This window comes from Calidris pugnax, unplaced genomic scaffold (genome assembly GCF_001431845.1).
Source record: "Calidris pugnax isolate Ruff unplaced genomic scaffold, ASM143184v1 scaffold135, whole genome shotgun sequence".
Lineage (NCBI taxonomy): Eukaryota > Metazoa > Chordata > Aves > Charadriiformes > Scolopacidae > Calidris > Calidris pugnax.
In genome coordinates, this window is record NW_015090961.1 from 207,321 (window position 1) to 227,200 (window position 19,880).

The 19,880-nt window shown below is 51.9% G+C and overlaps 1 protein-coding gene across 2 annotated transcripts in view; it reads right to left on the reverse strand.

Moving 5' to 3' along the window:
• The window catches only part of RGS3 (regulator of G-protein signaling 3), a 128,026-nt gene extending 112,947 nt beyond the window's left edge, over positions 1–15,079 (reverse strand). The window contains exons 1-2 of one of the 2 annotated variants that reach the window (XM_014952389.1): positions 15,017–15,079; positions 1,677–1,820 (exon numbers count right to left, since the gene is read on the reverse strand). In XM_014952389.1, coding sequence (XP_014807875.1) covers positions 1,677–1,776 — 100 coding nt within the window. In that variant the 5' untranslated portion in view covers positions 1,777–1,820; positions 15,017–15,079. Of the gene's footprint in view, positions 1–1,676; positions 1,821–14,961 lie in introns of both variants that reach the window. The other variant, XM_014952387.1, reaches the window with a different exon arrangement.
• Between the last annotated feature and the right edge of the window lie 4,801 nt (positions 15,080–19,880).

Genomic DNA, 19,880 nt, shown 5'->3' on the forward strand with positions numbered 1-19,880 from the left:
CCCACACACCCCACACCCAGCCCGCACCCACCCCCCAACACCCTGCTCGGCCACCGGGAACGGGAGGGAAACGCCAACACATTTCCTCTGCCCCGCCGTGTGCCAGGCTGTACGTACCCCTCAGCCCTGCAGGGACACCTGGGGCACCACGGCCAGCTCTGGAGTCCTCAGCGCAGGAAGGACATGGAGCTGTTGGAGCGGGGCCAGAGGAGGCCACGGAGATGCTGGGAGGGCTGGAGCCCCTCTGCTGGGAGCGGGGGCTGAGGGAGTTGGGGGGTTCAGTCTGGAGAAGAGAAGGCTCCGGGGAGACCTCAGAGCCCCTTCCAGTCCCTAAAGGGGCTCCAGAAAAGCTGGGGAGGGACTTTTTATCAGGGCCTGTTGCAATAGGGTGAGAGTTGATGGCTTTAAACTAGAAGAGGGAAGATTCAGACTAGACATAAGGAAGAAAAGTTTTACAATGAGGGTGGTGAGAGCCTGGCCCAGGTTGCCCAGAGAAGCTGTGGCTGCCCCATCCCTGGAGGGGTTCAAGGCCAGGTTGGAGGGGGCTTGGAGCAACCTGGGCTGGTGGGAGGTGTCCCTGCCCAGGGCAGGAGGTGGGACTGGATGGGTTTTAAGGTCCCTTCCAACCCAAACCATCCTATGATTCTATGATTTTAAGTAGTCCCCAGGACTACTGGTGGCATCAAGTTTGCCAGCACATGTTCAGCTGCTCAGGGAACTGTCCCACCGGTACAACACGGGACAGCAGGGTCCACAGCTCTTCAGGGAAATTACCAAAGGCAAGGAAGGGATACAGGAGAACTGGGGTGCGGGGGTGAGATGAGGAAGGGAGGGATGGTAGGGCATGGGTTATCCTGCTTGACTCTCACGTGACAAGGAAAGGCAAACACAGACCCCCAGGCTCATAGGGTCACTCTGCAAGACCCCAGAGCAGCCCTTCCCATTCCCCAGGACCTGGCAATGCACCCACCAGCTCTGGATGCTGCCCCACAGCTTACTGGGAGACACCCAGCGCTGAGCACAAGAGTGTGGAGCAACTATGGAGATGGATTCGCTGAGAAAACCCCCTCCCTAAAGGCTGGGCTGTCCCACAGCTCTCTGCTTCCCACCCACGGATCCATACAGCCCTGCTCCCCACGGCGCAGGACTCCACAGGGGACTGATCTCCAGCAGAGTCCCCAGCAGAGCAGACCTGCTCCCACACCACCTCACGCTGCAGGAAATGCCACGCTCAATGAATTCGGTTCCTCGTGGCACCGCTGTGAGGCTACAGGGTCCACAACAGTGGTGGGGGGGCTGTGGTGAGCCTGGATCAGCCCTATATTGGGCCTTTCTGGGTGACAGTGAGCAATTCCCAGGTCCTGCTGCCCTGGCAGAGGTGGGCAGTGGGAGAGCTCAGCCCTGACAGGGAAGGTGGGGAGAGACAAGGGTGCAGCCCAGCACAGGCTCTGAGCAGACGTGGGTGGCTGCTGTCAGTGCTGTGCAGGCACCTCCATCACCCAGCCAGCCTCCAGCTGAAGTAATACTAAATACATTGACCTTCTGGGATGGAAAAGGACAAGATCCCCTGTAGAGTCCCAGGGTGGTGGCAGAACACCCTCACCACTCCCCCCACACTCCTGGCCATGGGTGAGCCTCTGGCTGGCCCACAGCCCCCCTCACCCCTCATCACTTACCTTTCCCCCTCACTCGTGCGTGGCTGATCTTCCTCCTGCTCCCAGATGGTCCCTTCTGCTTCCACAGGGGAGATCGGGCAGCCCCACATCGCTCCTTCATCAGGGCTGGCAGATGCTCCAGCAACTGGGGACTCTGCCCTGTCCCTGCCAGAGAAAAGAGGGGGTAAGAACAGGACATGGCACGACAGAGACCTGGGACACAGGGGACATTGCAGCTCTGCAGTACCCTTGGTTCTAACTGCCACAAGGGGATGTCTCCACCTTGCCCCAGCCTTCCCCAGAACACCACACTGTCAGGTCTCCAGCTTCCCCCGGCCAACGCTGCACAAACATGGCACTTTCTGGCAGCGTGGCACGTCTGTCGCATGCCATCACCCCTCTGCCCAGCCCCAGGGACAGTGCAGAAAGGAGAGGAGTGATGGCAATTCACAAGAGCCAGTGTCCCAGCAGAACCCAGCCCCACGTTCAGAGGAAGTCACCCCTGGCACGTCTCAGCTGCAGCCTCAGCCAAGGCCCTTTATGTGCCACGCACCAAGTGCATCCCAGCTCTGCTCAGCACCGTTGTATTTTACTACATTTACAGAATCACAGGATCTTCTAGGTTGGAAGGGACCTTAAAGATCATCTTGTTCAACCGTCAACCTCACTGACAAAAATAGACACCCACACAACAAACAAGGAGCATCATCACTAAACCATCCCTCCCAGCACTACATCAACCCGGCTTTTGAACACCTCCAGGGATGGGGCCTCAACCACCTCCCTGGGCAGCCCATTCCAATGCCTGAGAACCCTTTCAGTGAAAAAATTTTTCCTAATATCCAGCCTGAACCTCCCCTGGCACAACTTGAGGCCATTTCCTCTTGTCCTGTCGCCTGTGACTTGAGAGAAGAGACCGACCCCTTTATGGTAGGGGGCCCAAAACTGGACCCAGCCCTCGAGGTGGGGCCTCACCAGTGCCCAGTACAGGGGGACAATCACCTCTCGGGCCCTACTCCCCACGCTGTTCCTGACCCAGGCCAGGATGCTGGTGGCTTTCTTGGCCACCTGGGCACACTGCTGGCTCCTGTTCAGCCGACAGTCAACCAACAAATTTAGAACAGATGACCAGCCTCATCAGAGGTTTCTTAGCCCATGAGCCCTTCAGGACACTGGAGATGCCGCCCTGCCCCTGCCCGGGTGTTCAGGACAGTCTTGTAAGGCTTCAGCTCCCATCCCACAACCTGCCAAAGGGCTCAGGCTCAGAGCAGCAGGGAGGCTCCATGCAAGGAGGAATCGGATGGTCTCCTCGTGGCCAGCACCCCACAGATGGCACCAGCCCCAGGCTGTCCCTTCTCACTCAGTCATCACACCACCAGCTGGGAACCTGCCACAGGATCCCACACCCATGGAGATAAAAGCAGAGAGACCCAGAAATGAGAGCCTTGATGGAGACATATCTCCCAGCCACAGCACAGAGCAGAGGCACCAGCACGGCCCAGCGACTCCTCAGGATCAGAAGCATCTGCCCAGGCTCCTTGCACAGACACGAGCAGTGCAGGGTTAGTGCAGCACAAGTGCCTCACGCTGCTCTCACACAGCCCCGGTGCAAACACAGCCCTGGCTGCGGAGTCGCAGTGAATTCCCCCGCAAGGACAGCAGGGCAGAGCAGCATCCCTTGCCCACCATGGAGCTGTGCCACACACACACCCCGTCCATAAAAACAGAAGAGCCTGACCTGTCATTTTGATGCCACATGGAGCTCTCCAGAGCCAGCACGTGCCACTCAGTCCCGTGACACAGCAGCGTGTACCAGGACGTACAGCACCTACTGCCCAGTGCCTTCAGGGACCCCACAACATCCCCCCAGCTCCACCTTCACAGCCCCTCACCAAAGGGCCCTGGTGCAAAGGGGAAGGTAATTTAGAAAGGCTCTTTGCTCACTAGAAAAGCTGCTTTCTCCCCCCAAAGTTTGGCTCATTCTCTGGCAGGGGCACTGGCGTGATTCAGCTGAATTTACGCTGCCAAAACTGCCTGAAATTGCAGGAAAAGCAAGAGAAGGGACACAGAGTGAGCAAAGGAGGGATGCTCTCTGGCCAGCCCAATCCATCACTGCCAACAGACACCTACTGTAGCCCTGCCATAAATCACAGCCCCCTTTGGGCATTGAGGAGAGAGACAAATAACGACCCAGCAGCATCCAAAGGCCCCCAGACAAAGAGCGTGGCTTTGTCTGGGCTGCCAGACCCCACAGCTCAGCCCTAACCTTGGCAACCCACAGGGGCCTTGAGACGGCGCCCAGACAGCTAAAGCCACTTGCTGTTCTACTTGCCTCCTGAGATATTTACTCCTTTACTTGCCTCCTGAGATATTTATTATTCACACTATTAGAAATAGTGTGACCAGCAGAAGTAGGGAGGTGATTGTGCCCCTGTACTCAGCACTGGGGAGGCCACACCTCGTGGACCTTGTGTCCAGTTTTGGGCACCTCAATCCAAGAGAGATCTCGAGGTGCTGGAGCGAGTGCAGAGGAGGGCAACGAAGCTGGTGAAGGGCCTGGAAGACAAATCATATGAAGAGCGGCTGAAGGGGCTGGGACGGTTTAGGATGAGGAAGAGGAGGCTGAGGGGAGACCTCATCACTCTCTACAACTACGTGAAAGGACACTGTAGAGAGGTTGGAGCTGGTCTCTTCTCACAGGTAATTAACAATAGAACGAGAGGGAACGGCTTCAAGCTCCAACAGGGGAGGTTTAGATTGAACATTAGGAAGGAATTTTTCACCGAAAGAGTGGTCGGGCATTGGAACAGGCTGCCCAGGGAGGGGGTGGAGTCACCGTCCCTGGATGTGTTTAAGGGACATTTAGATGCAGTGCTGAGGGACATGGTGTAGGGGAGGACTTTGTAGAGTAGGGGAGATGGTTGGACTCGATGATCCCAACGGTCTCTTCCAGCCTGGATGATTCTATGATTCTATGATTTAGAGCCTGTGAAGTCCTAGCAGGACATTCTGCAGGCAGCTCCCACACAAAGCTCCTGTCCTGTGGTGGAAACAGGCCAGATGCCTCCTCATCCCTTCTCCTCCCAGGGAGGCAGGATACGAGCTGTGTGACACGCAGCTCAGCCATCGGTGGAGCAGAAAAGGCCCAGAGCTGGGTCCCTTGGGCTGCGAGAGTCACCTTCCTGCTCGGGGAAGCACCCAGACCCTTCCCCATGGACACCTCCTGCACCCCAGGGACTGCAGAGCCCAAGGGAGGAGGCACCAGGCACAACTGAGGGCGAGAGTTGTCAGCACAGCTGAGCAGCTCCTGCTAACAAAGACGCGATTTATTCTTTAATTGCTGCTTGTTTGTTTAGCACCGCCATGGCCTTTGCTGCCCAAATCAAACTGCAGAGGCTGCCCAAGCAGCGTAGGATGTTTTGACAAGCAGAAACACTCGTGGGACAGGCAAAGCCCGAACACCAGGAGCTCCCACAACCTCTGGTTTCTCAGCAGCTCCAACACATCTGTCTTTTCTCACAATACTGCTGGATTTGAGTCCAGGGGAAAGGTGGATTCCCATTTCCCAGCGAGGCTGACAATGTCAGAGGCGTGGGAGGCATCAGAAGATGCAGCCTGGTGACACTGGTCCAGAACCTGCAGACCTGGGCCACCAATTAAACTCTTTTGGCTGCCTAGTGGCCCCACAGCTCCCAGTGCTACCCTGCAGCCCCCAGAGCTCCTGAATTCTTCAGGACCCAGTAACTCACAGGCAGCTGGGGAGGCCAGCGCTGTTGGCTCCTGCCTCGACAACAGACACTGGAAGCAGCACGTTCGGGGCCAGGTCTGGTGGAGCATCGTGGCCACAAGAGGGGAAAGGCTGCTCCAGCCCTTGGGGCTCCGTGACGAAAGCATCTCTGCCCAGAACAAGGACCTGGATCCCCACATCTGGCACAGCTGCTCTGTGCGAGGCAGGGATTGATGCAGTCGACAAAACCCAGAAACACAAGGAGGGGAACAAAGCCCCAGAGAGGAAACAGGTCCTTTGCCAGAAGTACCACAGCCAAGGTCTCCAGTGCAGAGATGACCTGGCCAATCACACAGTCTACACCGCAACATCCTGCAGTTCCCTGTCCCAGCTGCCCATGGAGATAATTGTACCTGGGCACTTACAAACACGTCCCCATGGCCTGCTCTGTGCTCTCCTTGTAGGCATGGGCACAGCCAGTGGGTCAGGTCTAGCTTTCCCCAGCAGTGAAGCCTTCAGCTCCAGCAGAGCTCACCAACATCAGAGCTCACCCAAACTGTAATGAGCCGAAGCTGGAGGTGTCACATCCTCTACTATGTCCCAGCCACATTTGCAGATATGCAAGAGAGCTCTGGACACTGAGTTGGGGAGAGGACAAACCCCTTCATCCCATCCTCACCTTCATCCTCTGTCCTTCCCCTCATCTTCACAGATACCAGTAGCAAGAAATCAGGGAGAGGAACTGAGTCACATGTATTCATATTACAGAACTTTACAAGAGCTCTCCCTTCCTCTCCCCAGGGAGGCTCTGGGGCCCTCTCATCATCCCAGCCCTGGGGTCTGCGAAGAAACCTCACAGAGGCTCCAAACCCCTCTTAGGGCTGTGTCTAACTGCAAGAGCACAGCTGGAGGTCCCCAGAAGAGACCTGGGGTCACAGTCAGTACCGCTGTCACCTCCTGGGCAGGAGGGTTGAAGAAGGACCCTGCCACTGTCCCCAACATCCATCCATCCCTTCCCACATCTCCTAGAAGCCCTGCTGATGCCCAAGCACCACAGACATGAGTAAATGGTGTCAAAGTACTGTCCTGGACAATCAGAAACCAGCACACAGGTGGGACGGGCACTGCTCAGGTATAAGGGTCGTTTCTAAGGCACTTCAAAATGTTCTTCCTCTCATGTGTCCAGCTGAATCCATCTCCTGACATTCACAGTTGATCCCCATCTGCCACCCATCAAAACGAAAGCCTTATCCCAGCAAATTTACTTGGCCCTGAAAAAAAAAAAACATAGTCTGGGATTGTACATTTCAGTGCACAGCATCCCCAGCTATCACTGACCAGCACGGCACACCTCATCCCACAGGACACACAACACCAAGCAAGTCCTAATGAGGGAATGAGCAAAGGATCCACCCCACCATCCCAGGTACCTGAGCCTCTGTTGGTGCAAGCAGAGCGTCTACCAGCCGTGCTACGTCCTTGTCCCCTTCACAGCACATCCCCACCACAGCATGGAGACCACGGCTTGTGCTGCTCCTCTCGGCACCGCCAAGCCTGCAGCTCTCCCCAGCACACACAGAACAGGGTTAGAGGTGTTTTTCATGCCCCCTTGTCTCCTAGGAGCTCCCCAGGCTCACACAAAGCCTCCCCTCTCCATGTCTTTATTGCAACATGCTTTTAAGAGGCAAAAGGGAAGACAAACAGAGCAGGAACAAAGGCACTGTCTCTCTGGTTAAAGCAGGCAGTCTCATAGCTTTGGGTAAAAGAATCCCATTAGATAGTGTTTTTCAAAATAAATTAAAAAGTAACACAAAAGGTGAAGAAGAGTCTATGAGACTCCAGGATTCCAAGGCCATGGGAGTCACCCCCACCCTCCTCCCAAAGGATTTGTTGCTCACTCCAAAAAATCATTCCTAGCTCTCAAACCCAACAGACTCAAGTCTGCTCCATCCCCCAGGGCACGGCACTGAGGGAGAGCCCCGAGGTCAAACATGATCCCCCAACCCCCTCCAAAGGGCATGTGGGAGGTACCATCCCTCATCTCCTCCAGCAGTGATAACACAGCACCTGCACAGCCACGGTCCATCCTGCACCCAGGAGACAGAGCAGCACTGCAAACCTAGCAGAGAAATCACCTGAGCAGTCCCTCGTGAGCCCCGGCTCCCCCGGCTGTGCCATGGCTCCCACACGGGATGGACACTCTCCCAGCAACGTCCAAGCACCACCGTCCTGCACCCAAGCTGTGATGTAGCTGCAACAAGCACTTGACCTTGGCACCGCTGTAAAGGGGGGAGGGGAGGGAAACAGTATGTAAATGTCCCAAGGGAGCAGAGTTCCAGTACTAGAAAGTTACAAATTAAATTGCATGGGAAAAGATGGTGGTGCAGGCAACGGCCCCTCTCTCTACCAGCTCCCAACAGCGAGGTGCTGGCTCTTTCCAACTTCCCTCTGAACGTTCCAACCCCTGGGGACTGACCTTAACCTGCACCTCTATTAGAGTCTCCAGCAAACCGCCCGTTCAGCTGGTTGGCTCGGGACTTAATGACTTTCTTTTAAAATTTAACACAGTTCTCGGACACAAATTTCAGTCTGCCAGCAGCAGGCTCTGCCTTTGGCTGGATATTCAAATCCAAACATGCGCTCAGACAGTTATTCCAGGCAAAAGGGTAACACATGCACACAGCAAACCCACAGGGCTGAAGCTGGGTTTTTTTTTTTCCTTTGAAACTAAGGAAACTAAATGAGACTGAGAAAAATTACCTGGCTTTCCAGATGGTAGGAGGGTTGGGACAGAAAAGGTTTGGGCTATTTCTGGGCAATCCTGAGGGCAGATTTCTGGCATTAGCAAAGTCTGCCATACAGGGCAGGCACACAAATCCCAGCAGTGGGATTGCTGCAGGGCCCTCGCCACCAGGGTCTACAGCAAGGAATGCGGGGCACAGCTGGGGTGCTCCTGTCCCTGCCACCACCTCTGCAGCGAGCACAACTGCATCCTTCCCTCAAAAATACCACTGAGGAACCCAACTGAGATCATCTGCCCGATTACTGAATCCTTTTCCAATCCAGGACCCAAGAAAGGTTTCCCCTGCTGCCAGGGCGGCTTTAGAACCACGGCTCCTGCCCTGCTCACATCCCAGAGCCTGCACGTCCTCTCAGAGCCCAACCCCAGGAGCCACCCACGGCAGCACCCACCCCCTGCCCAAGCACAGCCTTTGCCCAACTGCAGCTCCGTCCGCTCACACCTCGGGCAGAGCTTTCCAGGCTGATGCACTTGGATCTCCAGACTCCTGCACCATCGCAGCTCCCAGCAGGGAGAGAATGCTGCGCTGGGGATTAAACTGGCCTTGGCCCAATCTGTTTCTCACACAATCCAGGACCCAAGAAAGGTTTCCCCTGCTGCCAGGGTGGCTTTAGAAAATTACTAAATCCTTTTCCAATTGTGGGAAATAAGCTAAGTTTTGCTTCAGCTAATTGATGTATCTTTGTTAGTGTGATAGTAATAACAAAGAAGCCTTAGTAATAGTAGAGTCTAATAAATTGTATCCAATTAATCCCCAGAAATGCCCTTGGTCTGTCAAGGGATCCTTGTTGGCAGAGCATTATCCAGGTGAAGAGAAACAGACTAGAACATGGCCTTCAACACAAAACCCAGAGGGGAGGGGAGTATCAATAAGGCCAAAGAAACCAGTCTGGTAAATCTGCCAAGGAGATGGTAGCAAAGACTCTGAAATAATGTGTAGCATCATCAACTAATCAAAGGCGTGGTTAGGATAATGATTTCGTAGAATAGGTGTATGTGTGCCTTATATGGGGAAAAGTGCAAAATAAACCTGTAATAGGTCAAGCGGTCGGGAAGAATGTGAGCTCCAACTTCTCAGCCCATGAGAAGGGAGACAGAGACTCAGGCGGCCGGGATAAAGGTATAAAATTCCTGAAAGATAAAAGATCATCGTGCATCTATTTTTGGTGCACCCGATTCAGCGCTGTTTCGTATTAATAAATTATTTTTTTAACCTTTACTTCGGTGACTTTGTCCTCTTTAAATTCTAAGATGTGAGTCGCTGTTTCTCACACAATCCAGGACCCAAGAAAGGTTTCCCCTGCTGCCAGGGTGGCTTTAGAACCACGGCTCCTGCCCTGCTCACATCCCAGAGCCTGCACGTCCTCTCAGAGCCCAACCCCAGGAGCCACCCACGGCAGCACCCACCCCCTGCCCAAGCACAGCCTTTGCCCAACTGCAGCTCTGTCTGCTCACACCTCGGGCAGAGCTTTCCAGGCTGATGCACTTGGATCTCCAGACTCCTGCACCATTGCAGCTCCCAGCAGGGAGAGAATGCTGCACTGGGGATTAAACTGGCCCTTGGCCCAATGTCAGCAAACACCTCGTGAGCTCCTGCCCCCACTGCCCAAAGCCATCCATCCCTTCTGCGGGGTGTCGCTGCCAGGGTGGCTTTAGAACCACGGCTCCTGCCCTGCTCACATCCCAGAGCCTGCACGTCCTCTCAGAGCCCAACCCCAGGAGCCACCCACGGCAGCACCCACCCCCTGCCCAAGCACAGCCTTTGCCCAACTGCAGCTCTGTCTGCTCACACCTCGGGCAGAGCTTTCCAGGCTGATGCACTTGGATCTCCAGACTCCTGCACCATTGCAGCTCCCAGCAGGGAGAGAATGCTGCACTGGGGATTAAACTGGCCCTTGGCCCAATGTCAGCAAACACCTCGTGAGCTCCTGCCCCCACTGCCCAAAGCCATCCATCCCTTCTGCGGGGTGTCCCGCAGCCAGCACGGGACCCCAAACACAGCTCAGCACCGCTGCTTCGCTCAGACATCAGGGTCTCTGCAACACCCAGCTTCACAAGAACTTGGCATCTTTAAAGTACTCAATGTGTTTGGCATTTTTCACCCATAGCTTTGGGTAACCCACTTCTTTCCCTGATCCCTTTTCCAAAGATCTATCTGCTCCTTCCCCAAAAAATTAACAGTTTGAATGTTCAAAGGGACTAACCCACACTGATTGTTGGCCTCTGCGCTGGCGAGGCGCTGCCGGAGGAATCAGGATGCCTGTGGCTCAAAGCACAGCACAAGTACTTCTAGGGCAGGCACAGGATCTGTAATGAATGCCACGTGAACAGGAGCTGTTACAAACCCCGGCTACTCACCAGGAATGCAGGGCACAGAACAGCCTGCGTGCACAGCCACTTGTCCCCGTGCCCATCTTTTAGCAAGGCCACGCTTGCTGAACTCTGAAAACAGTTCATCTTGTCCCTCATCCCTTTCTATTGCTACGGCTGAACTGTGCCTGAAGCTCTCCAGACTAAGGCAGCTACGACTCGGCTGTGATTTGTATTAGAGTTACTCCATGGAACAGTTCCTCACTGGAAAGAACACACAGAGAAACAGGTGGAAGAACGAGAAGCTCTTCTTTTATTTTCAGTTCTCAAAGATTTTTGTCTGTCTTGAACACTCTTGAGGCTGCAGAAGCTGCCTGGCTGCTTCCCTCGCCTGCCCTGTGGCTGGTAAGGGAGCCCCCCTGGGGTAATTCGGCAGGGACCCCTTTGAAACACAGCAGGGCTTCCTGCTCACTCCAGAAACATCCTGTACCAAACCTCCCTCCCAGGGGCTGGCAGAGCCTCCCACTGTCACCCTTTGTAGTGAGGAAACAGCAGCTACAGGGGACACGGGCAATAGAGCAACCCCTGGGTCTAACTCACTCTCTGGAGGCTGAGGAGACACTGCCCCCATAGCACCAAGGGGGCACAATAAACTATTTTTATTTTTTTTTTTCTTTTCTTTTTTACTTTTGCCATTTGCCTGCGGAACAGATGCAGGCTGGGCACCCACCTCACTTAGGAACATGACACAAACACCTCACAATCTTACCATGCCAAGGTTGCACTCCCTTAAGGCAGCGGGACCTTCCCAAGCAAGGTGTTTAACACACACCCGACCCGCAGCCTTAACCTGACTAGAAACCCAGCTAATTACAGCACTACACAAACTCCCAGCACTGCTCTGCCCCATGCACTCTGAGCCCTCTGTCACACTAGCAAAGAGCAGCAGTGTGAGACATTCCAGGTCTCCTAGAGGACATCTGATCTGAACAACCATTTCTTCTGCAGCAGCCCTCGGGCCCATGACAAGCCATGAAGAAAGCAGCCTCAGTCCAACGGGGAGCTAGTGCCTGCTGAGAGCCTGGCCCAGGTTGCCCAGAGAAGCTGTGGCTGCCCCATCCCTGGAGGGGTTCAAGGCCAGGTTGGAGGGGGCTTGGAGCAACCTGGTCTGGTGGGAGGTGTCCCTGCCCAGGGCAGGGGTTGGCACTGAATGGGCTTTAAGGTCCCTTCCAACCCAAACCATTCTGTGATTCTCTATGCAAAAAAATAAATACTGTGGAAGTACCCCGAAAACTTCCACAGCAAGCGGTGAGGAACAGCAACCTTGCACAAGGATTAAAGTCCCACAGGTCACCGGAGCTACTGCTGCCACTTAGAAAATCTTGAGCAGATCTTGGGGCTACCTGATGTCTGGGTTGGCCACCCCGAGCCTCTGCTCCCAGCCCCTGCACAGAGCTGGGATCCAGCACCGCTGGAACCTCTGTCTGCTCCTCACCCTGACACTGCTGCACAGACTAAAGTCCAGTGTAGGAAATAAGCTAAGTTTTGCTTCAGCTAATTGATGTATCATTGTTAGTGTGATAGTACTAACAAAGAAGCCTTAGTAATAGTAGAGTCTAATAAATTGTATCCAATTAATCCCCAGAAATGCCCTCGGTCTGTCAAGGGAACCTTGTTGGCAGAACGTTATCCAGGGGAAGAGAAACAAACTGGAACATGGCCCTCGACACAAAAACCCAGAGGGGAGGGGAGTATCAATAAGGCCAAAGAAACCAGTCTGGTAAATCTGCCAAGTAGATGGTAGCAAAGACTCTGAAATAATGTGTAGCATAATCAACAATCAAAGGTGTATTTAGGATAATAATTTCGTAGAATAGGTGTGTGTGTGCCTTATATGGGAAAAAGTGCAAAATAAACCTGTAATAGGTCAAGCGGTCGGGAAGAATGTGAGCTCCAACTTCTCAGCCCATGAGAAGGGAGACAGAGACTCAAGCGGCCGGGATAAAGGTATAAAATACCTGAAAGCTAAAAGATCATCGTGCATCTATTTTTGGTGCACCCGATTCAGTGCTGTTTCGTATTAATAAATTATTATTTTTTTAACCTTTGCTTCGGTGACTTTGTCCTCTTTAAATTCTAAGATGTGAGTCAGTGTTTCTCACATCCAGGCTTCTCTATTCAGGACCAACATCCAGATTTCCACTGTGTGAACAGAAACCCTGCTTAGAAGCAGCCCTCTCAGGAGAATGAGGCCCCAAAGCCAGCACACAGAGCACAACCAGATGCTTCGAGAGGTTCGCTCCTCTGAGCTGGCCGTGCTGCCGTGGATGGCTGGATTTTGACAAATGCTAAGTATTAAGCCATTGCTGATTTATTTTAATGCAATAAAAATAATATAATAATCAAGCCGGGTCTTTAAAAATTTTAGTGACACTTCTCATAAAAGAGATAGGTTTCAATATAGCAAAAGATCTCTTGGGAATGATGATTTTGGCCTCAGTATGGTCACATGGATCAAAGTAATTCAGTTAAAAGAGCTTTAAAAGTTATTGCCTGTCACCTGAGCTGAATTGTGTGCACAGTCTGAAGCTACATGAAGTAGCCAAGCTGCTCTATCAGCTGGCTGACACCATACACCCGGGCACTGCTTTCCAGGGCTTCACCCAGAGTCTGGCACTATTCAGCTCTCAGTGAGCCAGATCAGCACACTAATTTCACAGAAAATTACCTATTTCTGGCATTGACACAGCAAAGGGATTTGGCCAGGGCATGTGACGGAGGGAGACAGATCAAATACCAGAAACTGCACAACGGAGAGGCATAAGTTGCCTTTTTTGTTGGCAGAGATCTCCTGTGTCATCTGGTGAAGCCCCACTTCTGGTCTGCACAAAGTAAAATAAAACATACCAAGGTTTTCCTACACTTTTGTGTTAGATTAAGCTAATTTAGTTAAAGGCAGCTGCTGCCCTTCTCTCCCCATAACCGTATGATCCTGACTCCTTTTGCCCAAGCGTGGGAGCAGGCACGTAGAATCTCTCCAGCTGGAAGGGACCCATAAGGATCATCAAGTCCTGCTCCTCACAGGGCTACCAAAAATTAAAACATATGACTAAGAACATCATCCAGACACTCCTTGAACTCTAACAGGCTTGGTGCCTTGCCCACATCCCTGAGCAGCCCCTTCCAGTGAGTGACCACCTTTTCCTAATAGAATTCAAGAATATTTAAGAAAATAAAAGCAGCCATTCTGGGTGAGACAAAGGTCTGTTGTAGCTCAGCATCCTGTTTCTGACAGCGGTCAGAAGGTGATGCCTAGGGGAGAACACAGGAATAGGGCAGGCACATGAGACATTTTCCCAAAATAGTCACCCAGCCCCTAACACTTATCAATTCAAGGACTTTCCACTACAATAGGGTCAACTCGACTTCACTGTACGTTTTGCAGCCACAGGAGGAGTTGGCTCCTGTTTGGGTGGTGGCACACCATTTGTTCAGCCTTAATGCAGCCACTCTAAGCCACCTCTGTGGATTAATTTGCATTCTGAATTAATTAGCAGAGCGTAGCCTGATTATTGCATATATTGTTTCCCAATGATTCTGTTCCCTGTAGTCAGAAAGGCGTTCCCCTCCCTCCAAGCTGAAAGCACTCTCTTTTCCACCATTATTAAAGAGCATGAAGTTCATGTGTCCAGGTGAGATAACGTCTGACCCTGCTGCAGAGTTCACGCCTGGAAAAATAGGTCTTTCTGAGCCACAATACAAAGAAAAGCAAGATTCATGCTGAAACAAATGCAAATGAACAGTATGAAAGGCAAATCAGAGGTTACCCTACAGGTTTCCTTTTCAAAGTACTTTCCAAAGTGAATTAACAAAGTTAGCACTAATTTAATAGTCAGTCCGTGCAGCTGAAAACAGCTCCGTAAGCAGTACATGTAATCTGTGTCCTTCCTAGCTCAGGTGGAAAGGCCACTCCATCAGAAGCGGTTTAGGCTGGCAATTTTTTGATACTCAAAATTGCCAAATTAGTTTATAGTAAAAAAGGATCCCAGGAGGATATTTTGAGGATGAGACTGCTGTATTTAGAGGCCTTTGTCAGAGATGGTCTAACCTTGGCAGACCTGAGGCAGGAGGAGAAGCATCTAAGTGAGATCTGCAGGTAACACACCCCACGGGGAACGGGGCTCCTCGTGGCAGCGCCTGCCTTGGCCTTAGGGAAGGGAAGAGGGAATGATTCCAGACATTAGAGTGAAGTTAGAGGATTGAACACACTTGAAAATTTAAAAACTATAATGATAAAATAAAAGCCTGTTTCCTTTTAAAAAGGATACTGTCAAGTCTTTAAAATTCATTTTTCTTTTATAACCAAAAAAAGCAGCAGAGCAGCCACAGACACTCTCCCAGACACATCTAAAATTTAAACTAGTACACGTTTTAAAAATTTAAACTAAACTTAAATTTAAACTAAATACCTGTAACAACACCCCACACCAACAGAAGCCACTCCAATTTGAGCTGTGTCCCCACCTTCAGCTTTGTGAACATTCAGTCTCTTCCTGCTTTGTTACAGACACTGAGAGCTAAAGGAGCACACACACAGCTCCAGCACGGAGCACTCTGCCATCCCTCTGAGTCACCTCCAGCAATAATTCACTGAGTGGCAGCTGGGGGTGGATCCCGTTAGCACTAATGAGGGGGAAGAGGTGTGAAGTGACTCACAGAACTTAATGAACTGCCTGCAAGCTCCAGCTCTCACTGAGCTTTATGTTTGTGTTTAACCTTCCCCAGCAAACCCAAGGGTTGTTTTCAGTACCCAGAATGAAGGTTCTGCGCATCAGAACATCATCTTGCCCATATCCCACCTTCTGGCACGCTTCCTCCCCCACTTTTAGAAGAGGAAGAGGTTAATCTATTGCAGTAACAGCTGCTCTGCTACAGGATTTGTATCCCATCTATTGTAACACATCTTAAAGAATGATGGAAACCATACGGGCATTCCACAACGATTACTCTATCCAAGAATAATCTGTCATTTTTATTATTATTTCTTTGGCCTCGATGATACTGAAGTATCACTTTCACAGAAGTAAAGTTAAGCGAGATTCAAACTCCTCTGTTCTCCCAGTGCACTCTGCACAGCACAAACACTACTGGGTAAGCTCTGTGTCTGCTGCAGCTGGACCACAAATGTAACATTTTTTGTGAAATACTGGGGAAAAACAAGCAAATTATCATCAGAGCGCCCACCCTTACTTAAACTTCAAACTCACAGATGGGCCTTCAGCATAATTGTCCTGATATCATTATCTTCTCCTGAGCTGTCTTGAATCAGAGAAGGCAGAAGAGAAGGTACGGCAGAGGTGGAACGAGCCTGTGACACTTGGAACGTCAAATTTTCCTCCTTGGAGAATGGCTGGAATGTTGGAAGTTCATCTAAGAAAAGTACAGTAAATGCAAGATGAGCACCGAGGATCTGATAATTACAAACCACAGAGTGCATTAACAAACCACAGGCTGCATTCAACAATAGCCAGAATTTCTAGCTGAGCTAGCAACAAGAATTTACCTTATAAAAACTGCACTCTTACCTATATGTGGCCAAAAATGCACCTCTGGCACCACAGCAATGCTGAGCCATGTGTGGGACCTGCCCAGCCTCAGCCCCTCCTTCTGAGGGCAGGAAGGTCACAGTGAGGGTGGCAGAGCCCTGGAACAGGCTGCCCAGGGAGGGGGTGGAGTCCCCTTCTTTGGAGATTTTCAAGACCCACCTGGATGCTCCTGAGTAACATGCTCTGACAAGCTCTAGGCAATCCTGCTTCAGCAGGGGAGTTGGACTAGATGATCTCTATGATCCCTTCCAACTCTAAAAATTCAGTGAAAATTCAGTGAAAGGTTACCCCAGCCCCAACAGCCACTCCGTTGCTCACAGTCATCATGAAGGGGCTCTCCAGAACCTGGCCAGACCCTTATGTATCCTGAGAAATGCTTGTAAGGCAAGTATAACCATCCTTTCTTCTTAATTATCTGTCCTGAGTGATCCAGTTCCAGTTGACAGCCAGCAGAGGACTCTTAAAGGACAGGGCTGCAAGATTTGTCTAATATTGATGAGTGTCTTGGTTAAACAGGAGATCACACCCAGAGGCTCATGCTGGAAAGAAGTGATCAGTGAGTTTATAAAGCAAACTCCAGGCAGCTCATACACAAACCTCACTTACAAGGACTTCACTAAAGGAAGTTGCTGAGGTCCATGGGTGGAATAAAATCCTTAGTGAATGAGGTTATACGCACGTAGATACATGAGGAAAAAATCGTGTTGGAAATTGAGCACTTAAATTTAAGAAGCCATTTCCTGCCATGGGAAATGCTTCCCTGCCAGGGACAGTGACACGTTCTCTCTTTCTCGATGTTGGCCATCCAAGCTGGCTCACCTTAGAGTAGAGAGGGTTTATTTGAACAAGTTACTGAGATAAATTCTGGTGAAGTCACCCATTGTCCAGGTCAGACCGGGAAACCTATTGATCACTTCCAGCCTTTAAAATCTAAGTATCTGTGAACAGTGTTCACTGCTCGTGTGAAAACCAACAACTGCCTTAACTTCTGTAGGGCTCCAAGTTAGTACTTCAAGAATAAGAGTGTCCTTTTCCCTTCTTTAGTGAAAATCAGAATTTAATCACAACTTTACCTTCGCTTTTCAAAAAAGGCTGTAAAAAATGAAAGAAACAGATCCAAGGAATTCCCACCTCGGTTCTCTGTGTGTATCCCAGCGCTGTGGATGCTGCCAAGTGACCAGACCACAGGGAGCTCCATCCCTCTGCTTCACAGACCTCAGCTTTGCAACCACTCCAGCAGGGAGAGCTGGAACACGGTATCATCTATCTAAAGGCTCTGCAAAACAGAAAATTTGTGCAAATTAACTTTTTTTTCTGCTGAAAAAAAAAGAAACAAACAAAACAAACCCCAAACCACTGAGGATTTATACAGTGTGAAATACAGTTAACAGAATGAACTTGTGGATAAACTAGATCATGGGTTGCCCTCATGTACGGGCACAACCTGTAGCTCCAGAGCTGTTACCCCAGAACAGCTTTCTGGTCTCTTTTAGCTGTCACAGGGAATGTGTTAAACATGACGTGCCACAGTCAGTCTCACTCCCACAAGTCTACTTTTGTGTCTGTTCCATTTCAGGCTGGTACAAACCCCCTGCTATTGGGAGTGCTGGTGTACACACAGCGAGCCAGGGGCGGTGGCTTGGCTGAGCCAGCCTGTGTGGAACAGCAAGAAGCATGAGACAATTAACGATTCTGTACCTCATGAAAATACAAAATGAATACTTTAATAGATGTACTTCAACCCTCCAGATATTGTAATTAAAAACAAATATATGCACGCACCATCTCACTTGTTCTTTTCCTAGTGACCAAAGCAGCCGAGAAAGAAGAGGGTCCATTGTATCAGGAAGATACAGATGACTCAAGTGCCTGTTGTTGGCTGGTGAGCAGGGGGAGCTTTGGGCTGTAGCCTGGCCGGTTCCTGCTCCAGCCCTACCCCTCGACAGAAAATAACCTGACCCTGCCTCACTTTGTTCCCAGTCAGCTACAAAATGAGTCTCCCTCTGGCAAAACAGCTAACAAAAAGCACTACAGCAGCTTCTGACAGCACCGAGCCACAGCCAACATCAGCACCGCCTGCCAGGGTCACACATGGACGGGTGACAATCGGTCAGTCCTTCATGAAAAAGCAACACAACACCTGCTGCAGCATCTCCCCTGTGAGAGCCATAAAGTGACCATAGAGTTAACAGAATACATTAAAAGGAGCTAAAAATGAGACTCAGGAGACATAATTTGTACAGGCAGTGATGGGTTTTATTAATCCAATCACTATAACTGGAAAAGTCATCAAGCCCTTTCTCCAGGTCTGACCTTTGTGTACTCAGAATGCTGGACGCTATCCCCAGCAGACTGGTGTGTCTGAGACAGTTACCTTTACCTACAAGCTTGTCTCACAAATATCTATAAACTATCCCCATTACAATAATCATAGAGTCATAGAACAGTTTGGGCTGAAAAGGACCTTAAAGCCCATCCAGGCCACCCCCTGCCCCGGGCAGGGACACCTCCCACCAGACCAGGTTGCTCCAAGCCCCCTCCAACCTGGCCTTGAACCCCTCCAGGGATGGGGCAGCCACAGCTTCTCGGGGCAACCTGGGCCAGGCTCTCACCACCCTCCCACTAAAGAAGTTCTTCCCCACATCTCAGCTCCATCTCCCCTCTTTCAGTGTCAAACCCTTCCCCCTCCTCCTATGGCTCCCCTCCCTGATCAAGAGTCCCTCCCCATCTCTCCTGGAGCCCCTTTAGGGACTGGAAGGGGCTCTAAGGTCTCCCCGGAGCCTTCTCTTCTCCAGGCTGAACCCCCCAACTCTCTCAGCCCCCCCTCCCAGCAGAGGGGCTCCAGCCCTCCCAGCATCTCTGGGGCCTCCTCTGGCCTCGCTCCAACAGCTCCATGTCCTTCTGCTGTTGGTGGCCCCAGAGCTGGAGGCAGCACTGGGAGGGGGTCTCCCCAGAGTGGAGCTGAGGGGCAGAATCCCCTCCCATAATAATACTGCCTTTGCTACTGGAAAATATACATTTTCTATGGAAAAAAGCTACATTGTCAATCACTATTCTCAATTTCAAGTATCACCCTGACACAGTACCAGGTTAATCAATTCCCTTCTTGCACTCTGAGCTTGCTTACTTCAATCACCTTGTGAGGTTATCAATAGGGACAAAGTGGTGTGAAATTACAGCTGTTTGGGCCTGGCACGCGGCGGGGTCTGCCGGGCAGCCGTGACTTGGCTGAAGGCACACACACACTGCCTGCCCTCAGGCCGCACCGCGGGGAGAGCCCAGAAACCAGTCCGGGGGGCAAAGCGCCGGCCCCTCCCCTCGGGCTGCCCTCACCCTCCGCTCCCACCCCCAGCCCGACACCCCTCCTTTCGCTCCCGGGTCACCCCGGCCTACACCTGCCCCCAGTACATACCCCGGGCCCCCGCTAAACCCTCCCCGCCACAGCCCGGGCCTGGCCCCACTCTCCCGCCCCGCCGCCATCCCGTCTCCAGGGCAACGGCGGCCGCGGGGCCTGCCGGGAAGGGGCGCGGTGCATGCCGGGAGGGGGCAGAGGTGAGAGGGCAGCGGCTGAGCGCGCGCTCCGCGGCGGCCGCGCCGGGTGAGGTACGGGAGGGCCGGGACCCCGGGGTGGGGGGATGTATGTATGGATGTATGTATGGATGTATGTATGGATGTATGTATGTATGTATGTGGGTGTTGGTCGACTGTCGGCTGAACAGAAGCCAGCAGTGTGCCCAGGTGGCCAAGGAGGCCACCAGCATCCTGGCCTGTGTCAGGAACAG